At 41.6% G+C, this 19,002-nt stretch overlaps 1 protein-coding gene across 1 annotated transcript in view; it reads left to right on the forward strand.

The window, feature by feature from the left end:
* The window catches only part of SPTB (spectrin beta, erythrocytic), a 194,161-nt gene that overhangs the window by 171,799 nt on the left and 3,360 nt on the right, over window positions 1-19,002 (forward strand). Inside the window, exons 29-34 of the mRNA XM_069208909.1 lie at window positions 428-512; window positions 7,407-7,603; window positions 10,272-10,378; window positions 11,168-11,240; window positions 14,309-14,562; window positions 14,853-15,026. Coding sequence (XP_069065010.1) covers window positions 428-512; window positions 7,407-7,603; window positions 10,272-10,378; window positions 11,168-11,240; window positions 14,309-14,562; window positions 14,853-15,026 — 890 coding nt within the window. The remainder of the gene's footprint in view (window positions 1-427; window positions 513-7,406; window positions 7,604-10,271; window positions 10,379-11,167; window positions 11,241-14,308; window positions 14,563-14,852; window positions 15,027-19,002) is intronic.

The following is a 19,002-nucleotide window of genomic DNA, read 5'->3' on the forward strand; positions in this document are numbered from 1 at the left end:
CAGGCCTGCCTCTCTCTGACACACACAAAAAAGGTCTGGTCAGACTGTTAATTCACAAAACACGAAATGCTGCCACATTCACTTTATGTGATACAACCAGGGCATGGACAGTAATCCAGTGCCCACCATGATAGCACATGCTGTGCTCCTCTGTAGGTCACATAACCGGTTCTAGACCCCACATTACCTTAGAGAGGACTAGGCCTCTGTGCACAGGCTAGATACTTAGCAAGATCCTTCTCATTGTTCTTCTCAACGTCAGACTGCTTTTCACACTTTATGTGTATGCAGAGACCAGTGATATCTTCAAACAGTGCATACAATATTAGCACACCTATTACACTACTCCAAAAAATGTACCTCTTTGTGTATGTCAAGATAAACAGGGTCTGTTAAGATTGACTATTACTCTTTCTTTATGCTTCAGATTAAAGAAAAGCTTGTCCAGATAATGGAGAAGAGAACAGAAATGATAGACAAATGGGAGAAACGATGGGAGTGGCTCCAATTGCGTAAGTTAAACTCCTAATATATACTACCTGAGGTTGTCTTTGCAGTTCAGTCACTCTTTTATCACAGGATGGGGTAGATGACTCAGTGGAAATGATATCAATGAACAAATTGTCTTTAACAATCTTTATGAAGATTCTTTTGACGCGCCTGCCTGAAATTTCCATTTTACGTACCCTTATAACCCTCCCACGAATATACCTGCTGCCCTTTCCAATTGCCTCTGCCACTTATCACAGTTTAATTTATTTATGAATATGATAGCTGCTTCACTTCTGACATCTGGTGACAACCCAGTCTTCAGGTACAGTGAGGATGGGGAGGCAGAACTCACTGAAATCTTCTCTGGGTTGGAAATTTAAAAACAAAAAATCCAAGATCCCATACATTGGGGCTCGAGGGTTGGTAGCAGAAAGTGGGTAAATTTGCAAGGGTCGGAGTGCTGAAAAGCAGGGTCTGACTGCCATCTTATACATTTATGTTTTTTAACGCTCATTCCACAATGAAATTGCAAACAAGGACAAAGGAGGTAGTAAAAGTTTTCTGGCTTATTTACGTATTCATAAACAGATTGCATATTAAAATATCTTGGGCAGTGTCCCAAACTGTGGGTTGTTAAGCCGATTTTTGGTGCGTCTGGAAAAATCAGAGCAATGAATAAAGATGCCTTTAAATTCTGCATTTAACTGGTGTTTGAAAGACAGAAGTTGAATGTCAAACTATGGGCATGATTTAGATCTTGGCAAAGGGGAATACTCCCTCAGAACGTGACAAATATCCTGTTCGTTGTATTACAATCCCATTATATCCTGGGGTGATCGTAATATGGCGGACGGGATAGCCATCACGTTTGTGACAAAGTATTTCCCTCCGCTAAGATCTAAATCTGGCCTTATTGGCCTGATTTAGATATTGGTGGATGGGTTACTCCATCACAATGGTGATGGATATCCCATCTACCGAAATCTAAATCCCATTATTTCCTATGGGATTTAGATTTCAGCGGATGGGATATCCATCCTCTTTGGGATGGAGTAACACATGCGCCAATATCTAAATAGAGCCCTATGTCTTCTGATAAATTGCTGCTTATTCTTTTAACGTGGGATTGCTGTATCCTTTTCTTTCTCTAACTGCAAAGTGAGAGGCACTTTTTAAAGTGAACTCTGTGACAATCTTGCTGTAGTACGGAGACTGTGTATGGACAAGGCTTAAAGATGTGGTTTTGTTTTGCAACACATAACAAAATGTAAATACCTGTTAGTGAACTATATGCATTCAGCAGACAGGAAAGCAAAAATGAAGCATTTTTTTGTAATTCGAAGCGTGCTGGAAACAGATTTTAATAGGGTCAAACAAAAAAATCAAGACAATTTACTTTGTGATGCACAAATGATAAATATTCAAAGAAAACCAGTTTCCACACGTTATAATTTGAGTTCTATTTAGTTTTATCAGTAAAACTATAAGTTGGTGCAAAGTTAGTTGGCATTTCAATGATAAATGTGCTGTCTGTAAATGACAGTGCACTACCACACAATGCTTTAGTTACATTAAAAAATCGCCCGAACCATGCCCTTTAAAGGTAGGTGGGTCACAAAGGGTTGTCATTCTGAAAAGTGGGTTGTGGATCAAAAATGCTTGGGAACCAGTGTTCGGGGTTAAGGCACCTGTTGTTGAGGTCTTTGTGTAACCAGCAAGTTTCATGCTTTAATAGCAGTGTGCTAGCTCTGGTGATTAATGCACTCGTTGGAGATCTGTGTGCAGTCAAGTCACAGGTTTGGCTCATCATAAAATAGCGTAGAGTGTTTTGTTGCTGCTGCAAAGCGTAGCATGTAACAAACAGCACATAGATTATTATGCTATGTAGATAGTAGAGTGGATCACTGTTTTTGTTGCAGAGATACTTGCAGGTCAAAAGTTAAAGTTGTGTTACAAAATTTCACACTAAGTGTAGAGAGTTATAAACCATAATCAAAGAGCTTCCTGCAAACTGCAAGATATAAGTTTAGAACCCTACTCTTTCATTATATGCTTGCTTTGGTTATGGTTATTAGTGCCATTATCCATACAGGCAGACAAACCTGACATTCTCACTGTGCATTGTGCTGGGAAAACTCAAAACCTTTCCTTCAATGCATAGTTCATGATTACTTTCAGCCGTGTTGCCCACAACCACGTAAATGTGCAACGTGGCTACAAAAACATTAACAAAGCCAATAGATTTTGCATAGGGGAGACCTATTGCCTTTGCTAATGCTTAATCGTCAACTGAACTTGAAGGGGGTTTGAGGGTGGGCAGTGGAGGAGGGTAGAATACAAGTTGTATTTGTGCTACTAAATATTAACCAAGAAGGAGGGTGTCTTTCAGTCACACATCCAACAATCTGCCACACAGCCACACAAATTTGAGAGGTTCTGTTAACCCTTCAAAACGCTTTTGAGGTCACTGCAGGATGGACCAATGAGCGTGTGGGAATTGAGTATGGCAGCGGAAGGGTACAATGTACACAGCTGCTATAAATGCTGACTTAAAAGGGAACATTCATTGTGAGTGATCTTATTTTTTGGAATCTGCTGACGTTGAGTTGAGTGCCTCGTTCAGCACATGCGCATTCTACATGGAAACAGCTGTAACCAGTACGACAAAACTGTAGACTGTGTCGCGCATGCATATTACGAGACCCAGAGCCGAACTCAGGGCCTGATTTTGAGGTCGGTGGCCGGGTTACTCCATCACAAATATTATGATATTATGCTACTATATCCAATGCACTTGTTATTTGGCAAATGGGATATCTGTCAAGTTTGTGATGGAGTATCCATCCGCCAAACTCAAAATCAGGCCCTCAGTTTTTTTTCTCATCAAAGTTTGCTTTCTAAAGTGGGATCAAGTCACAGGTTTTACAGCACTTCTATAGCGGCAAGGACACTTCAAGTTGCCGACGGTCTTTTTTGAAAGGGATGACATAGAAGAAATTTGCATTGGCAAAGGCAATAGGTCTTGCCTATGTGACATCTATTGGCTTTGGTAATGTTTTTTAGCCATGTTGCACATCTGCGTGACATAGAAGAATTTTCTGAATTGGGATCAAGTAACTGTTGATCGGCTTCTGAGGGTTTAACCAAGCATCAATGTTTCAACCCCTCTTCAGGGGTAGTAAGCGCTATAAAAATGCAATTATATTGCAATATATGTTCCATGGAAGGGGCCCACCAAACATCAGCACGCAGCATGGAGTGCATGTTTTTGATAAGTGACCAGTTTTCAACTGGTTAATACAAGGCATAGTGTCTCTCAGCTGTGTAATTCACATAATCATGCTCATATACATAAAAGCCAGTTAGTGAAACAGAACATTCTGGACATGGGATTCCAATGAACCAAGCCCCGACACCCTCTTTTATAAAAAATAATTGTAAAACAGTGTGTTTGTTTGCTTATGCAGAGCTGCATAGTACATCATGTGTTTTATAGCAAGAAATTAGAAGGATAACGCTTTACTTTTCGCAGAAAGTGATTAACATATGTACTACCTGCCACACAGATAAGAACAGCATGACAATGATTTTCCAACGGCATGAAATTTAATTTGCCTTTATGCTCAAATTACGTTTTAAATCTCGAGGAAGGGTTTCTTCTCATCCTGACTACGTAGTCCATCTGCCGGAGTACTGTGAATCACCTGCTTGTACACGCACAGGCGGCGGTACCCCGGAAGTGCATAGCTGCCAAGGTTTAATATTGCTGTGTGTGACATTTTTATAATTTCGGTGTAATTATGAGTGACATTTCAATGACTATGAGTGACACTTTCTTGCAAGCAAAATCAAGCGATTAAGACAAGGGAACCATACAAATATCGTAATGTATAGAGAATCCTATACCTTACTTTGTACACCAACGCCACCTTGTGGCCTTTGATAAACACTACTCAGAGGTTACCTAGCAAAATCAGTGGCAGGAACACAAGGGGAGCTCCTCAATAAAAAACGTTGTTTGGGGCTCCACTCCATTTGTTTTCCCTCAGTTTTTTTTGTTACACTAATAGTGAGTAATGCTTCATTATTCACTATTAGTGTAATAACAAATGGAGTACAACTAGCTGTAATATGATATTCCTGGGCAGTTGAGGTAAGAAAAAAAAATGTTTTTAAATGTATGTAGTGTGTGTGGTTTGAGTGTGTGTGTGTTTACGCAAGAGAGTGTGTGTGTAAGTATGGACGTGTGTGTGTATGTGAAAGCATGTGTGTTTGAGTGAAATTGAAGAGCAAAGGGAGTGTAATGTCACTTCCGCCACACATGGCATTTTGGTGAATTGACGTTCATGGGCCCCTCCGGTTCTCAGAAAGAAACATAGCACCGTTATGAACCATCGGGATACATAGCCGTGAATGTTCCTACATCAATAAAACAGCCATTAGCTAAATCAATAGGTCTCAGCTTAAGGACTGTTTGACTTTGCTGAATCTGTAGAATAAATAACCATGGTGTATGTCAAATCTAAAGAGGTGAAACCAAAACCCTCCCAAAGCGATCAGCTTGAGTCTAGCCCTGCAGTCCAGAACATTTAAAACAAAAATAATGAAGCCTGCTCTGCAAATTTATGCTAGATAAATGTATGTTAGATAAATACGCAGGGCAGGTTCATTTTGGCTCAATGCCAATTTTGACAGAAAGAAAACCTCACTGGGAAGCACTTACAGATTCAAACAAAGCAAGTACCCAGGTTGAAGCCTCACTTCTGTGAAGTACTAATCATCCTACTTTTTTGTGCAAGGTTGGGTGATTACAGGGAGTTGGCCGCAGTGCTGACGGCCGTGCGTGACGGTGGTTGGATTAACATAAAGTAATTAAAATGACTTTACATTAAAAAAGCATAGAAATTCACAGAAAAAACAAAGGTTACAGGGACATTATAGTTAGACTCACATTTCAAATGTACAAACCATAGAAATTCAGCTGTTAGTTATTTCAAGTAACTAAACTCGTGTCTTAGGGTAACGATAACTCGCCATTCACTTCTGATTACCCCATATATTGCAACACTCACATCTTTGATAACATCAATGTAATATTTGCAGTAAAATTATTGATAAGATAACTGTGCATTTCACTGAAAAAACAAAGGTTACGGGGAAGTTATAGTTAGGATGACATTTTACCCACAAAAAACCATAGTAGCAGCTATAGTTATACATAGGTCAAGAAAATATAACTCATTGCCCAAAGTTACTTTCCAGCATGAGTTATAGTTTCTTCAAATAAGTATAACTATCACTATAACTGCTGAATTTCTATAGTTTTGTATGGGTAAAAGGTCAACCTAACTTTAACATCCTTGTAACCTTTGTTTTTTCAGTGAATTTCTATGATTTTTAATGCGTATGTTAACATGACCACCTACATGGGCCATGCATGGGCAAAGGCCGTGAGCACCCTGTGGCCAAACCCAAGCATGCACCCAATTCAATGCTGCGCACAACCTTCGGCCCTGCGTAGCAGGTTTTGGTATGTTACTAGGTGAAAGGTTCTTTCATTTTTTTCATGGATCCTCCACAAGTTTACACTGGGGGGGCTTCGCTGAGCCAAGCCGTGAATCCGCAGATTGGATGACAAAAAAAAGTAATTAGGCAACTTTTTGCCCAGGAGTGGTCCCTAAGGGACCCCTCCATAGCTATGGGGTCAGGATACCTGTATTCTGACTCCTTATATGTTTTTACACTTTTTTAACATTTTGTTTCCCACCCCATAGCCAATGTGACAAAACAATGGCAGCCTCAACTTTTCTGTCAGCATGCAGCCAGTCAATCAGGCCCTTGCTTTTCTCCCGGATTCGTGGACGATTCCAGGAGGATCGGAGGAGGATCTGCGCCTCCAGATATACACATCTCTTTTTCTTTTAATATCTCAAAAACTACGGAATGGATTTACACCAAATAACAAAAAAGGCACTTTCTGGACCAAGATCTACCTTTCTGCCAAATTTGGTGTAAATCCATTTAGCAGTTCGGGCTGTAGCCGTGTCTAAAACTTTAGAAAATCCCATAAACGTAGAATGAGGAAATGCGTTTTGGAAACCCTCTCCCCCACCTTTTTCTCGGCCTCCACTTGACGGATCCCCTGAAACTTTCAAAACAGCAGCCAGAGTGAGTGGCAAACTAGTTTTGACAATTTTGTGAAAATTTGTTAAACTGTGCCAGAGTTATTGGCAAAAAAATAAACACTCTGTCTATGGAACAAGTTGGCCCTAACTATAACTACCTACCTGCTGTCACCAGTATGTAATATACTTACCTGGCATATACTTACCATTTCGTGGTAAAGGGATGCGTGGTAAAGGCATATGCATGGGAAAGACTTGTGTGGTAAAGGCAATGTGTGGTAAAGCATTGTGTGATAATGGATGCGTGGGAGAGACATTGTGTGGTAATGGATGTGTGGTAAACGCTTGTATGGTAATGGATGCGTGGTAAAGGCATTGCGTGGTATTGGCCGCATTATAAAGGATGTTTATTAACATGCTGAAAACGTGTTTGTGATGAATGACTACAATTACAAATACAATGGCATTCGTCAGGGTCAAAGTTCATGTGACGGCACCAAAGATCTGAGGGGGTGTGTTGCCACTTTCCCTACCTGTGTGATTTAGATGGAATGATGTCACAAAGTGATGGGAATGTGGTCGCAAACTAACCTATGTCATTTGGAGCTGATGAACTTGCACATGGTGATGAAGTCATCAGGCGAGTGGTGCCCTACTCTTTAGGAGGGCACAAACTGAACCGATGCTGTATGACACCTGCTTCTTTCCATAAGAGAATCCAAAATGTTGAACAAACAGCTTTTGTGTTTTTTTTAGTTTTATCCAAGTATGCTTTATCCCCACTTTTAGTGCTGGAAGTGTGTCAGTTTGCCAGGGACGCCTCGGTGGCGGAGGCTTGGCTCATCGCCCAAGAGTCCTACCTCGCGAGCTGTGACTACGGGAACAGTGTCCATGACGTGGAGAAACTCATCAAAAGGCACGAGGCTTTCGAGAAATCTACAGCCACCTGGGAAGAGAGGTTCGCGGCTCTGGAGAGGCTCACTACGGTACGTTTATTCCCCAGGGTGTCCACAGAGCGATCAAACACAGCATCACTACAAATGAAGATAGATGCAGTAATCATGCAGTTTGGGCTTTAACAATTAATACTGTGAGTGAAACATGCATCCGCCTCAGGATGGGTTCGTCACTAGAAGCAGACATCTCGCAAAAGACACTCTGGCTCATATTTATACTTCTTTTGCACCGCATTTGCGTCATTTTTAGGGTCGAGCCTGCGTTGCATGCGCTCGCGCATTTGTATTGCAGCGAGACGCTTTAGTTATTAGAAAAGGGCTCGGAGCCCCGTCTACGTCACGTCAGTGTTTATCATTGGTTCGTGGGCTTGCCTATTAAAATCTGCTTGCTTTCATTAGTTGAAGGCATGCATACGTCATGCCTTTTCCGGTGGCTAGCCCTCCTCGAGCGCATCGACCAAGTACAGAAAACATGCGAGGCTCGCTGTTTTCTGTCTGGCTCGTGGACTACTTTTTCTCTATTTTACAAGCGCGATTTCGCTTGCCAGAAGTCGAGCGCTTTACACAGTTAATTGCACTTTTTCGGGTTACGTACATAAATACAGTTTTGCTGATAGGTAAAAAGTCAGGTTAGGAGTTTACAACGCTATCATCTCCAACATGAGCAAACGCGAGACCCGTTGCATTGCAAATGCTTGTTTTTTTTGTTGCAAAAGCAGCACAAACCTACAAAATACATATTTTGTGTTAGCACCGCTTTTGCATCAAAAAATGACGTAATGCGGCAAAAAGTAATAAATATTGACCTCTTTTTTTTTTTATTACAAAGAAATTTAATTTAACAAAAGAAAAGAATTAAAAAAGTTGTCCTTTCCGTCCCCATGCCTTGTCTTCCCTAGTCAGTTTCACCCCAAATTAACATTTACTTTCAAATTATTCTGTTACTATTTTGCCAGTCAAAATAATTAGACAAACGCTACCAAAGCCAGTAGGTCTAGACTTGGCGAGCTGGTGAGATGGTTAATATATAAATATTTATATGTGCAAGCACAGAAAGAAAACGCTGCAATCCCGGGGGCTCCAAATTCACACAGATTGAATTTGCATTAGCAATGGCACCAAACGCCACCAATGCGTTTTAGCCACTATGGCCACCGTCTTACGTGAATTACGAAACATATAACCATCTTTTGAAGATTTTACAGGTATTTACACACACGGGAGGGTATGCAATTAGTCCTTTTAGCATATTTCTGATATTACGATTCACTTCCATACTCCTCCCCGTTTTACGCCTTCTGCCTTCACTGCTGCATAGTCCCAATTATTCCACCACCAAAGCTTGCATTCACAGGAAAGATATTTGGATAAGTTCCCAGAAGTTCTAATCGGGCACTCATGGTTGCTCTCACGCCAAAGTGATAAGTGAAGCCCCCAGACCCCAAACAATTGTAGGGTCGCATCAAAATGAAAGACAATATGGCCAAGGACACGCACTAACCATATTCCTCGAGGCTGTCCTCTGCACCTTGTTCGTTTCAGAATACCAAGGCATAACCAGTGTATAGTACACATACAATGATCAGTATCACTTGTTTATCTCTGGAGCAGTTTTAGGGGCATATTTAGCATCCTCCTACTGCCACCATGTGTGCACTGTATCTAAGATACGGCACACCATTGTGCACAGTAGGGGGCAATAGCATCATTTTTATTGACACTATTGGTGTACTCTGCAGGCGTAGCGCCAAAATATTGGTGCTACTCCTGCAGAGTACATAGGGGCCCATTCTAAAGAAAGGAAGTTCCCTTTTAACGCCTGCTCTGAGCAGGCGTTAAAAGTACCGTAAAAAATGACGCAAGGAAATCTGTTCGATTTCCTTGTGACATTTTTTCGGCCCACTAGTGGGGGAACACCCCCTTTGCATACATTATGCCTGGTGCAGGTACAATGTAGCACAAAGGGTTACAAAGTCCACTTTGTAAATATGGCACGAGGATTTTGGAATTGTTGAGCCACATTAGCATAATGTGGCGCAAGGTGGCGCTAGTGGCTTATAAATATTCCCATTAATCTACTAAAGTTCCTGTTATGCCACTGATATGAATCCAAAAGCAATGTGGTAGTTCACGCAGCGCGCTCGAGCTGCTGTTGTAAACCTTGGCATATGACCAGTATCCCGTAATATTTACAATCAATTTGTGGATAAGGATACTAGAACAGGTGTAGACACCCATGTGAACTTTAATGTGCACTACAGGGAACTATGACTCTTATTAATGGAAAGAAAAGGTAGTATTGACTTTGAATTGCTGTAACCTGAAAACATAATTCAAACACACAAACACACAAAAACAAAAGTTTTAATGTACTTTTAGAAAGACTTTTAAAAAAGTGTTTGTCCCATCAGGTTAATAGACACATAAATATTCACCCATTCTCTTAGCTCTGCTGGTCATAAATATTTGATTCATATTTGTCCAAGGATCTAAAGAATTAATACCATTTCCTTAGACCAAAAATACATGTAACTTCTCTATCCTTTTCCTTGAAGAACTAGAGACTGATGTTGTGATTTCATCAGAAGCAGATAAAAATATATCACACACGAATTATATACATAGTATAATCAGTTTGTAACCAATTAAGCAAATTTGTTTTCAGAGTGTTTTTACATTGTGCACTGTTCTTTTTCAGCTTGAGCTGTTGGAAATGCGAAAACATCAAGAGGCCGCACGATTAAAAGTGGCACGAGGCGTCGTCCACGAGCATGAGACGTCACCAGGGCAACAGCATCAGACACAGTATGTTGCATGTTTTCTAGACAGCTGACAAGCTCAACACTGGGAAATCAATGTCTTGGGTTAATTATCTTAACGCAATTAACCCAAAATGGCCATGCACAGACATTACAGTTCAATAGCTAAAACATTTCTCAGCACTTGGATATGTTCCAGTGAAATTATGGGCAATGGGAATACACTTCATCAATTTCCTGAAGGGACATTTTAGGTCAAAGTCAGGACGATGGAGCTGTTGTGAATCTCTCACTGCTGCATGAAGGTGGGAGAAGCAATCTGATGTTTTCAATCTATAGTTTAACCTCCAAGAAGTGAATGGAATCTGTTCATCTTACTCTGTTGACAATGTCCATTTTGTTGACACGCATGGAAGAAGGAAGTGAGGTAGAGAGATAGGGAGGGAGGGAGGGTTAAAAGCAAGAGAGAGAGAGAGGCAGAGGGATAAAAGAGAGTCAACAAGAGCGTGAGAGGTGTGGCTGAAAGGGAAAGAGCAGGAGCAGGAGACAGTGAGACAGTGAGACAGAAAAGGACAAACAAAAGAGATAGAGGAGGTAAGAAACAGATAAAGAACTAAAGCAATCTAGAAAGTAAGCAAGAACGAGAACAGAGATGAAAGGGATAGAGAGAAACAGAATTAAAAGTTCACTTATGTGCATCAAGGGGTCTGTGCACTGTGAGATTTCCAAAATGGCTACATTAGGTCTGAATTGCTAAAATGAGTTGTTCAGAACTCAGAGACATAGCTTATTTTACTATATGAAATAAAGTTACTTTTTATTTATTGTTTCACAGACATGAAGAAGTCAGAGGAGAGACTTCTACTTCAGAACAACACAGTAGACGATCAACAGAGCAACCCACAGTGGTTAGTTTCCCTCTACAGTTCAATGTATTGTTGTTAGCAGAAAAATCTACTACACACTGTACACAAATACACATTGAGGATTTAAGAACTCACAGTTCAAAACAGACCGCTCTAAGCATCCACAGAAAAATGGAGTATTGAATGCATGTATGTTACTCCTGTGCCAAAAACATCAACCCAAACAGTCAAGACACCCTCTACGGATTTGATGAACATGGGGACCTTTAGGGTTTTGAAGAGGACACACCAATCTGTTGCCATCTTAAGATCTGCTTGTGCATGGAGTGCCTCTGGAACATTTTAATTATATGACAGACTAGCAAGTACACCCTTACGCTCCACAGAAAAAACCTTTATAGCTTAAGACATATTGATGAAACCTCGATGTACCTGGGCGAGGCATGGGGTGTTGCGAGTCAGAGTTACAGTGGTTGAATAGTAACACAAAGATTGTTAGTCCTAGGTTTGCAAACAAAAGCAACATAAATTCCAACCATTAGTATAACTACACACCAAGCCCAAATAACAATCAGTAGTAAAATACCATGCCCTCAGGCATCATTTGGAGGCACCGTGATGGAATAAATACCGGTTAGCACAGATAAAGCATACTCATCCTCAAGTGCAATATTGGGATTGGGCTCGGACATAAGTAAGAGTAGGTTTTCTTCCAGGAGGCAAACCATATTGAACACCACCAGATTTCAAGTGGGTCTGCTGAGAAGGGCTGCTCTACAAGGAGAAATGTTTTCCAGGTAGTGAAAAAATGTAAGACAGAATCATAAATCATTGGATTTACAGCGCAGAAAAGTAATCGATGTGTCACTGGGCCAACAATACGAACTTGAAAATGCAATATCATGCTAGCTTCCAACACTACAAAGGTCCCTTCCTTAAAAGCTGATAGATTGAGTTGAGTGGGCATTCTTCTGTGAGCCCAAGTCTGCATACTGTGTGCCTAGAAAACTGTGGTTATCACTCCAGTTAGAAGTTTTCAAGTAGTGCTTAGTTTGTGCCAGTGTTTTCTGGTGCTTGGCACCAGCACTTATTTGTAAACACAGGCATATATTTATGAGAATTGACCACATGGTGGCACTGTGTGCATATTTTCAAGCAAAGTTCATTAGGGGAGCTTTTAACTTTTCAATTTTAATATTTCTAAAAACAAATAAAACTCAGACTTAAACCTGAAGTGTAAAGTGACATTTGGGATGTGCCAGCTGCAGAGGACCTGTGTTAAATACCTTGGGCCTTGGAACGTATTCTTTTTTTTTTTTTACAAATTACCTTATGGTTTCAAGGTATGACCATTAAGAAGTACAGCATTGTTCAAGACAACTGTCTGCACCTGTGGATTGGGGAGTAAGTATTGGACACAAGATTGTGTAAATTGCAGCCACACCAGGCCGTTTTTGTTTTGTTGTTTTACATAGTGCAAACTCATCCTGAAGGTATTGGAGCACTTTACATGAGCACCAGTTACATTGCACAAGGACACATTCATTTTTGGTAAGCACAGGGAGATTGTGATTTGCCTAGAATCACAGAATGTTGTGCGAACGCCGAGACTCGAACCTGGTTCCCCAGCGCCAAAGTCAGCAGCTATGGCCATTACACCACATCGTCACCTAATGATACCACGGAATTTTGAAACAGTCGCTTTTTCACTGATGGTTAGTACACATATCAGATTGCAGGGTGTTTGCAGCCTACACCACAAATGATCACAATACAACCAAGCTACCCACAGCAACATGCATAAGGGCTATAACTTCCACAAAAGATAAAAGCATTACAATAGTACCAACAGTAAGCAAGCACTTTAGAAAGTCATTTAAATAGTTTAAAGATGTTTCTTATATGTGTGATTCCTTCCCTCTCCTTGCCACCTTCTTACACTAACCACCACGACCTACTGCAGGATATCATAGCATTGTCATTGTCACTAATAATCCAGTCCTTGAGTTTTATTTCTTCCCTTTCGTCTGCATGTTGTATTAAGACCAATCACAATTGTTATCATTAATGATTAGATAGAAAGAAAAAGTGACTACGTTCCCCAACTCGGAGCTGCACCAAACTACTTCATATTCAAGAAACTTCTCAAAACCGGGCGCTTTAAGAACGTCTTTGCCTAAGATGGCACCAGGACTACCAAGAATGTTGGGTGTGATGTACTCCTGGTGACTAGATATGTACCTCTATTGCAGTACATATCTGTATGTAGTCCATAGTTACCTGTAATCTCCTCGCTCCAAACTTATCGCAAGATGACAACCGGTGCTTTTTAAAATACTAAAATAAATAAATATAGTGTTTCTGTCCCCCATTGATTGACTTACACTACTGGTAAGGCACAGTTTGAAAGGGATAATTACATCACCACTTCACCATTGGATAATACTGTACTATCAAAATATATCAATAATATTACCTAAATTGAAAATAATATAGCACAGTTTCTGAATTTACCCACATTTTCTCAGAATCTGGCAGTCTTATATTTTCTGTAAACGTCAATGACAATTATTTCTATACAAACCGAACATGGAGGGCCTGAAGGTAGATTCCTAATGGTGAGTAGCTTTGTCTTGCCATCATGCATGGTTCAGTCTCAGAAAATAGCTCTAGTTGGGTCCTTCTAGTAATGCCTGTAGCTCATTGATAATCACTGTCACAACAACGGGATTCTCTCGCTCCCTGGCAAAAGAAACAGCTTACCCAAAAAATAGTCTCCCCATTTCTACAGATGTTGGAGAGAAAGGGAGGCAGTCTTCTAAAATATCTTGCCCACTCTTCTTCTTCAGGTGCCTTTGGTAAAAGATTATTAGCAGGTACCAATACCCTTTCTCTTTGCCTCTGCAGAGGTGCTTACACTCTTTTCTAAGTTTAATTATAACAACTGGGCTCAGAGGACATCTTACAATTTGTTACTTGCTTTTTGTTTACTTTGATGCTGACTTCTGAATGACACGTTAGCACATCAAACTCTGCATGATTACTAACACAGAATCGAGGACAGGATGCTAGTTTCATACCTTAATAGCCATTAATTTGTTCACAATTAGGCTGGAGATGTAGAGACGGATCTTCTAGAGTTTGGTCAGTCAGATGAAGACGCTGAGATGGAGACCGAAGGAAGGACTGGCCATGAAGAACTAACAGAGGGACTACATCACCAAACATTGCAAGTACCAACAAGTGAGAGACAACAGGCATCTACTCTCCCTCCGCAGCCAGAAAGCTCCCACAGCACCCAAATGAAAGGCTACCTTGGGCGCAAGCATGATCTTGAAGGGCCCAACAAAAGAGCTGCAAACAGGTCTAGTATACACTTTGTATTATTTGATCACACACATAAATTATATATATTTGTGAAAGCAGTTCAAATATAAATTTTTCTACTGTCTCTGTGACTGATGTATGGAATTAATAATATTACGCTCTTTGGTGAAAAGTTGTACCACAGAAGAAGCATCCTCTTATCGTTCTCAGCTCATTTTAGGGATGCTTTTTTTAATTGATGCTGAATAAATTAGGAAATTGAACTCTTTATTACAAAGGAAACTGCTACTGGTACTCAAGAGAGCTGTTTACTTGCCCTGGTTGTAGGTCCTGGAATACTCTGTATTGTGTGCTCCAAAACAATGAGTTGTCATTCTACAAGGATCCCAAGAGCTCAGACTCCAGTTCGCCATTCCACGGAGAAGAACCCTTCAAACTCACTAATGCCACATGTGAAGCAGCAAGAAATTACAAGAAGAAGAAATATGTGTTCAGACTGAAGTAGGTTAAACGTTTGTTATTACACAAAGCCGAGTGGTATTGCGAGGTTTCACCCATAATGCCCATGCAGGCGCTGTTATAGCATTATTGTGGAAGGTTGGGGTGGCATAACACAAGAGCCGAGATGCTGTGTTTGTGTATGTTTTGCAAAGAGCATGCAGTACTCTACTAGGCTTACTAGACCACAAGTAACATACAGTGAGAAAGCATAGGGGTTTCAGACAGTGCAATGTTGAACAAAACTGATGACCAACACATTTTACTGTGAGGCTAAAATAATGATCAACAATGCAGCTTGCAGACAGTGTATTTTATGTGTACTCAATCATATTTACTCATCCTCCCCTTCTCATTACTCTCAAAGAATTCTCCCTGTCTCCAGTTCTGAATAAGATCCTAAAGAACAGTGTTCCCCTAGGAATCATTCAGTTTTTGACTTCATTCTTGAGCAAAATGACCAAAAATGTTCAACACAATTACACTAGTGATCTATGTTCTGTATTAATGACAGTCACAATTATAAAAGTCAAAGCAATGTAGGTATTACAAGTGACGGTGCAGTGTAAGTGGAAGTATGTGACCCAAACATACATTACATTGACAAATGAATCATACGGGGTCTTCACCAGGACAGCAAGAGATAGTAGCAATCTCCAGTTCTGAATAAGGCCAGATCAATCAATCAATCAATCAGGAATTTGTAAAGCGCACTACTCACCCGTGAGGGTCTCAGATAATTGCATCATTGATGATGACTGTGGACACTGTGCTGGGTGAAGGGACGGCCCACCTCTAAATCCCAAAAGGGAGTCAGAAAAATAGGAATAGAGCAGGGCGGGAGGACTGTGTAAAGGTATCAGGATGGAACACTCCAGGGGCATCATTAACATCTCCCCTTAGAAGCTTGAGCCGGGGTAAGTTTCATCCAAACGTTCTGTAGCACATAAAACATTTAAGTTGTATGTGGCTCCTTTGAAGCTGATAAATACAATACCTTGGCATGTAACAGAGGGAGGGGTGGACAGGAGGGACAGAGAGAAGGGTGATGGGAGAATGGATCGATGAATGTAGGGATAGATAAAGTGATGGATGGAGAGAAAGACGGAGGGAGTTGAACGGATGTAGAGACAGATGGGTGGAGAGGAAGATTAAGTGATGACGAAGAGAAGGGTAGATGGGAATCAAGGATGATGGATGGAAAAACAAGAGTAGAGAGATGGAAGTAAGCATAAAAAGAAAACGATGTAGAGAAGGAAGGACAGCTGAAAAGTACAGAAACATTGGAAAGAAGGTAGGAAAGCAAGATGGATAAAAGAAACAAGGATGGAAAGAAGAACAAATAAAGAAGGATGCAGAGAAAGAAGAACAACTATAGAAAGGCTGGAGAAGAAGGACAAAATCCTGAAAGATCGATAGCGAAAAGGAAGGAAATTTAAGAACTTCAGAATTCCCTCAGGTGAGCATCACCTGAATGACTGCTTGGTCACATGGTTCATCCATTCTCTCAGAGCTGTTTGGAAATGGTTTAAGTTGGGGGTGTATTATTTTGTGGGTACTCCCTTGGAACACGGCATTGTGTTTGGCCATGAACTTCACCTATGAAACATTTCTCGAAGCCCACTTGGTGCCCTGGCACAGTCCCCGTGTGAGACTCAATAATTTAATAATCCAAGACATGCTTTAACTGGGCATCACTTGAGTTTATAGACAGTCCAGCTGGTTGTGGGGCGCATGTGGAAGAGGATTTATGAAGAAGGATCTTGGACTGCGCTCTGCTAGAAGGAAAGTGATTAAAGGGAGCCACTCCACAAGGAAATGACAAATTTGCGCATGTTGCATACTCACATTCACACACATAATACACATTGCACTGTGTGCTGGATTACATACTTACCTCTACTGCACTACATATGCGTGGGCTGGATTAAAATAACATAAGGGTTTAGACCAGTGAGTCTCGGCACTGGGGAAAGGTTATGTTTGTGCCCATGTTTGTATGGAAGATCCTTGCAGAGTGCAGCCCTACTTATGTAGCAGCGGAGTGCTGTGCGTGCTAGGACATGGGTACGGTTGTTTATCCGGGTACGCATTGAAAAGTCGGTCTTCAAACAGCGTCTGGTGCTGAGCATTGGGCGTGTTACTTCTAGTGAAGTAGGTGATTCTTGAAGAGCTGGGTGATCAGATCCGTGGAGAAGTGAAGAGCTCAGGTGCTCATTGGATCTTTGTCTGGATGCTTTTGCAGATCCTCGGAGTGTAGTAGGGGAAGGTTTGTCTCCTCATGTTCTTGTTCGTCCTCTGCATCATCTCCATGGTCACAATCAGTCATTCATTCATTCAGACTAATTCTTACATGAATGCAAGGCAATGAATTCAATGTGTCTCTTACCAGCTCTGAATATGGACTAAAATGGCAGATGTTTCAGGTGAGTTCCACAAAGTTGTTGCTTCCCTTACATCGCCAGGATCCTTCAGGCAGTGCACAGGAAGACCTGCATTTGTCCTGTGACTTGAAAAGACGCCTGACAAAGGCCAGTCTTGAAGTTAAATAATGGAATATTTCCCCCAGAGGAGCTACGTGCAGTGGCGGCTGGCAGCTTTAGGAGGGAGGGGACGGCGGGAAGCACCCACACACACTCATTCTTTCACACACAGACACGCACGCACATCCATTAACAACACTCATAACATTCAAACATGCACGCACGCACCAAACATTCATTTTAAAACATCACACACACCCTTACCTTCAGCCTCGAGGTCCCAGGAGGGTTGGGACTGGTGCCTTCCCTCTTTGGTCAGCCAATGAGGAAGGCAGCAGTGCCAGCCTCGTCACAGAGTGGGATGGGGTCCGTGAGACTGCTGACCCCACCCCACTCTGTGACGAAGTGTCACTAATAGACACTCGCACTGGGCGCTTCAGGGCTTAAACCTGAAGCGCCCAGGGCGAAGTCAGTGGGTGATGCTTTCCTCGTCACCCAGGGGAGGGCCTCGAGACACCTTTGCTGATCCGAGGAGGTCACGCCCATAGGAACTGTGACCTCCTCAGCCCAGCAAAGTTCAGCTCAGGCAGCCAGGAGTGTGCGCAAATCGTGCATGTCTGCTCCTGGCTGTCTGAGCTGAAAATGAAGTGTTTGTCAGGCTGACCTCTTCCTGAGGGGCAAAAGGTGGGGGGGGTGGCCCCTCCGCCCTAAAGAAGGGGCCGAGCCTGGCTATGTGTAGTTGTTGCTTACTCTTAGGTGCATGGCTTACTCCTGAAATTTCAAGATTAAGCCATGAGTACTTTGGGCTACTGTTGAAATTCAGGAGTAAGCCAGAAGTACTGCAACAATAAGTCACAGTAAAATGTGTGTGAATGAGGCCTGCAATCTTTAGATCACTACATTTTTCAGCAGTAGGCATCCAGCTCAATGACCATTGTCCCAACTGTAATGCAGAATTAGCACACACAAACAGTTAATGGTGAGAAACCGCAAAACGTTGCATTCATAGCGCAGGTATGGGTCCAGCACAAGGAGCCAAGTCCCCCCAGGCATCAAGTCAAGAAAAGCAGAGAAGAAAACAAAAAGAAGTATTCTGCTGCTAAATCATGGGTTCCCCGAAAACTGCGTCCTTTAAAGGGGACCAAAGCACCTCTTCCAGCCTAACTAAACACTGTTTCTTTTTCTCCTTAGCTTAGAGGGTCCCCTACCCTCCCCATTCCGCCCCTTGCACATATTTATTGTCTGGTCTAGGCTTTGTGATGTATTTTGATGTTCTTGAAAGGGCTGCATGTGGGGGCAGCAGTAAAATCTATTGAACAATGGCAGCCTCTGGTCTTGTAATGAAATCCTTCCTTACCCTATGTACAACACTCTGTTGATTTCCTAGCTAGGGATGCTCTATACAGATACCAATACTGACACACATCTCATCAGATAATGTTATTACTGCTTGAGACCCTCATGGGTGAGTAGTGTGCTTTACAAATTCCTGATTG

Source organism: Pleurodeles waltl, chromosome 9 (genome assembly GCF_031143425.1).
Source record: "Pleurodeles waltl isolate 20211129_DDA chromosome 9, aPleWal1.hap1.20221129, whole genome shotgun sequence".
Classification (NCBI taxonomy): Eukaryota; Metazoa; Chordata; class Amphibia; order Caudata; family Salamandridae; genus Pleurodeles; species Pleurodeles waltl.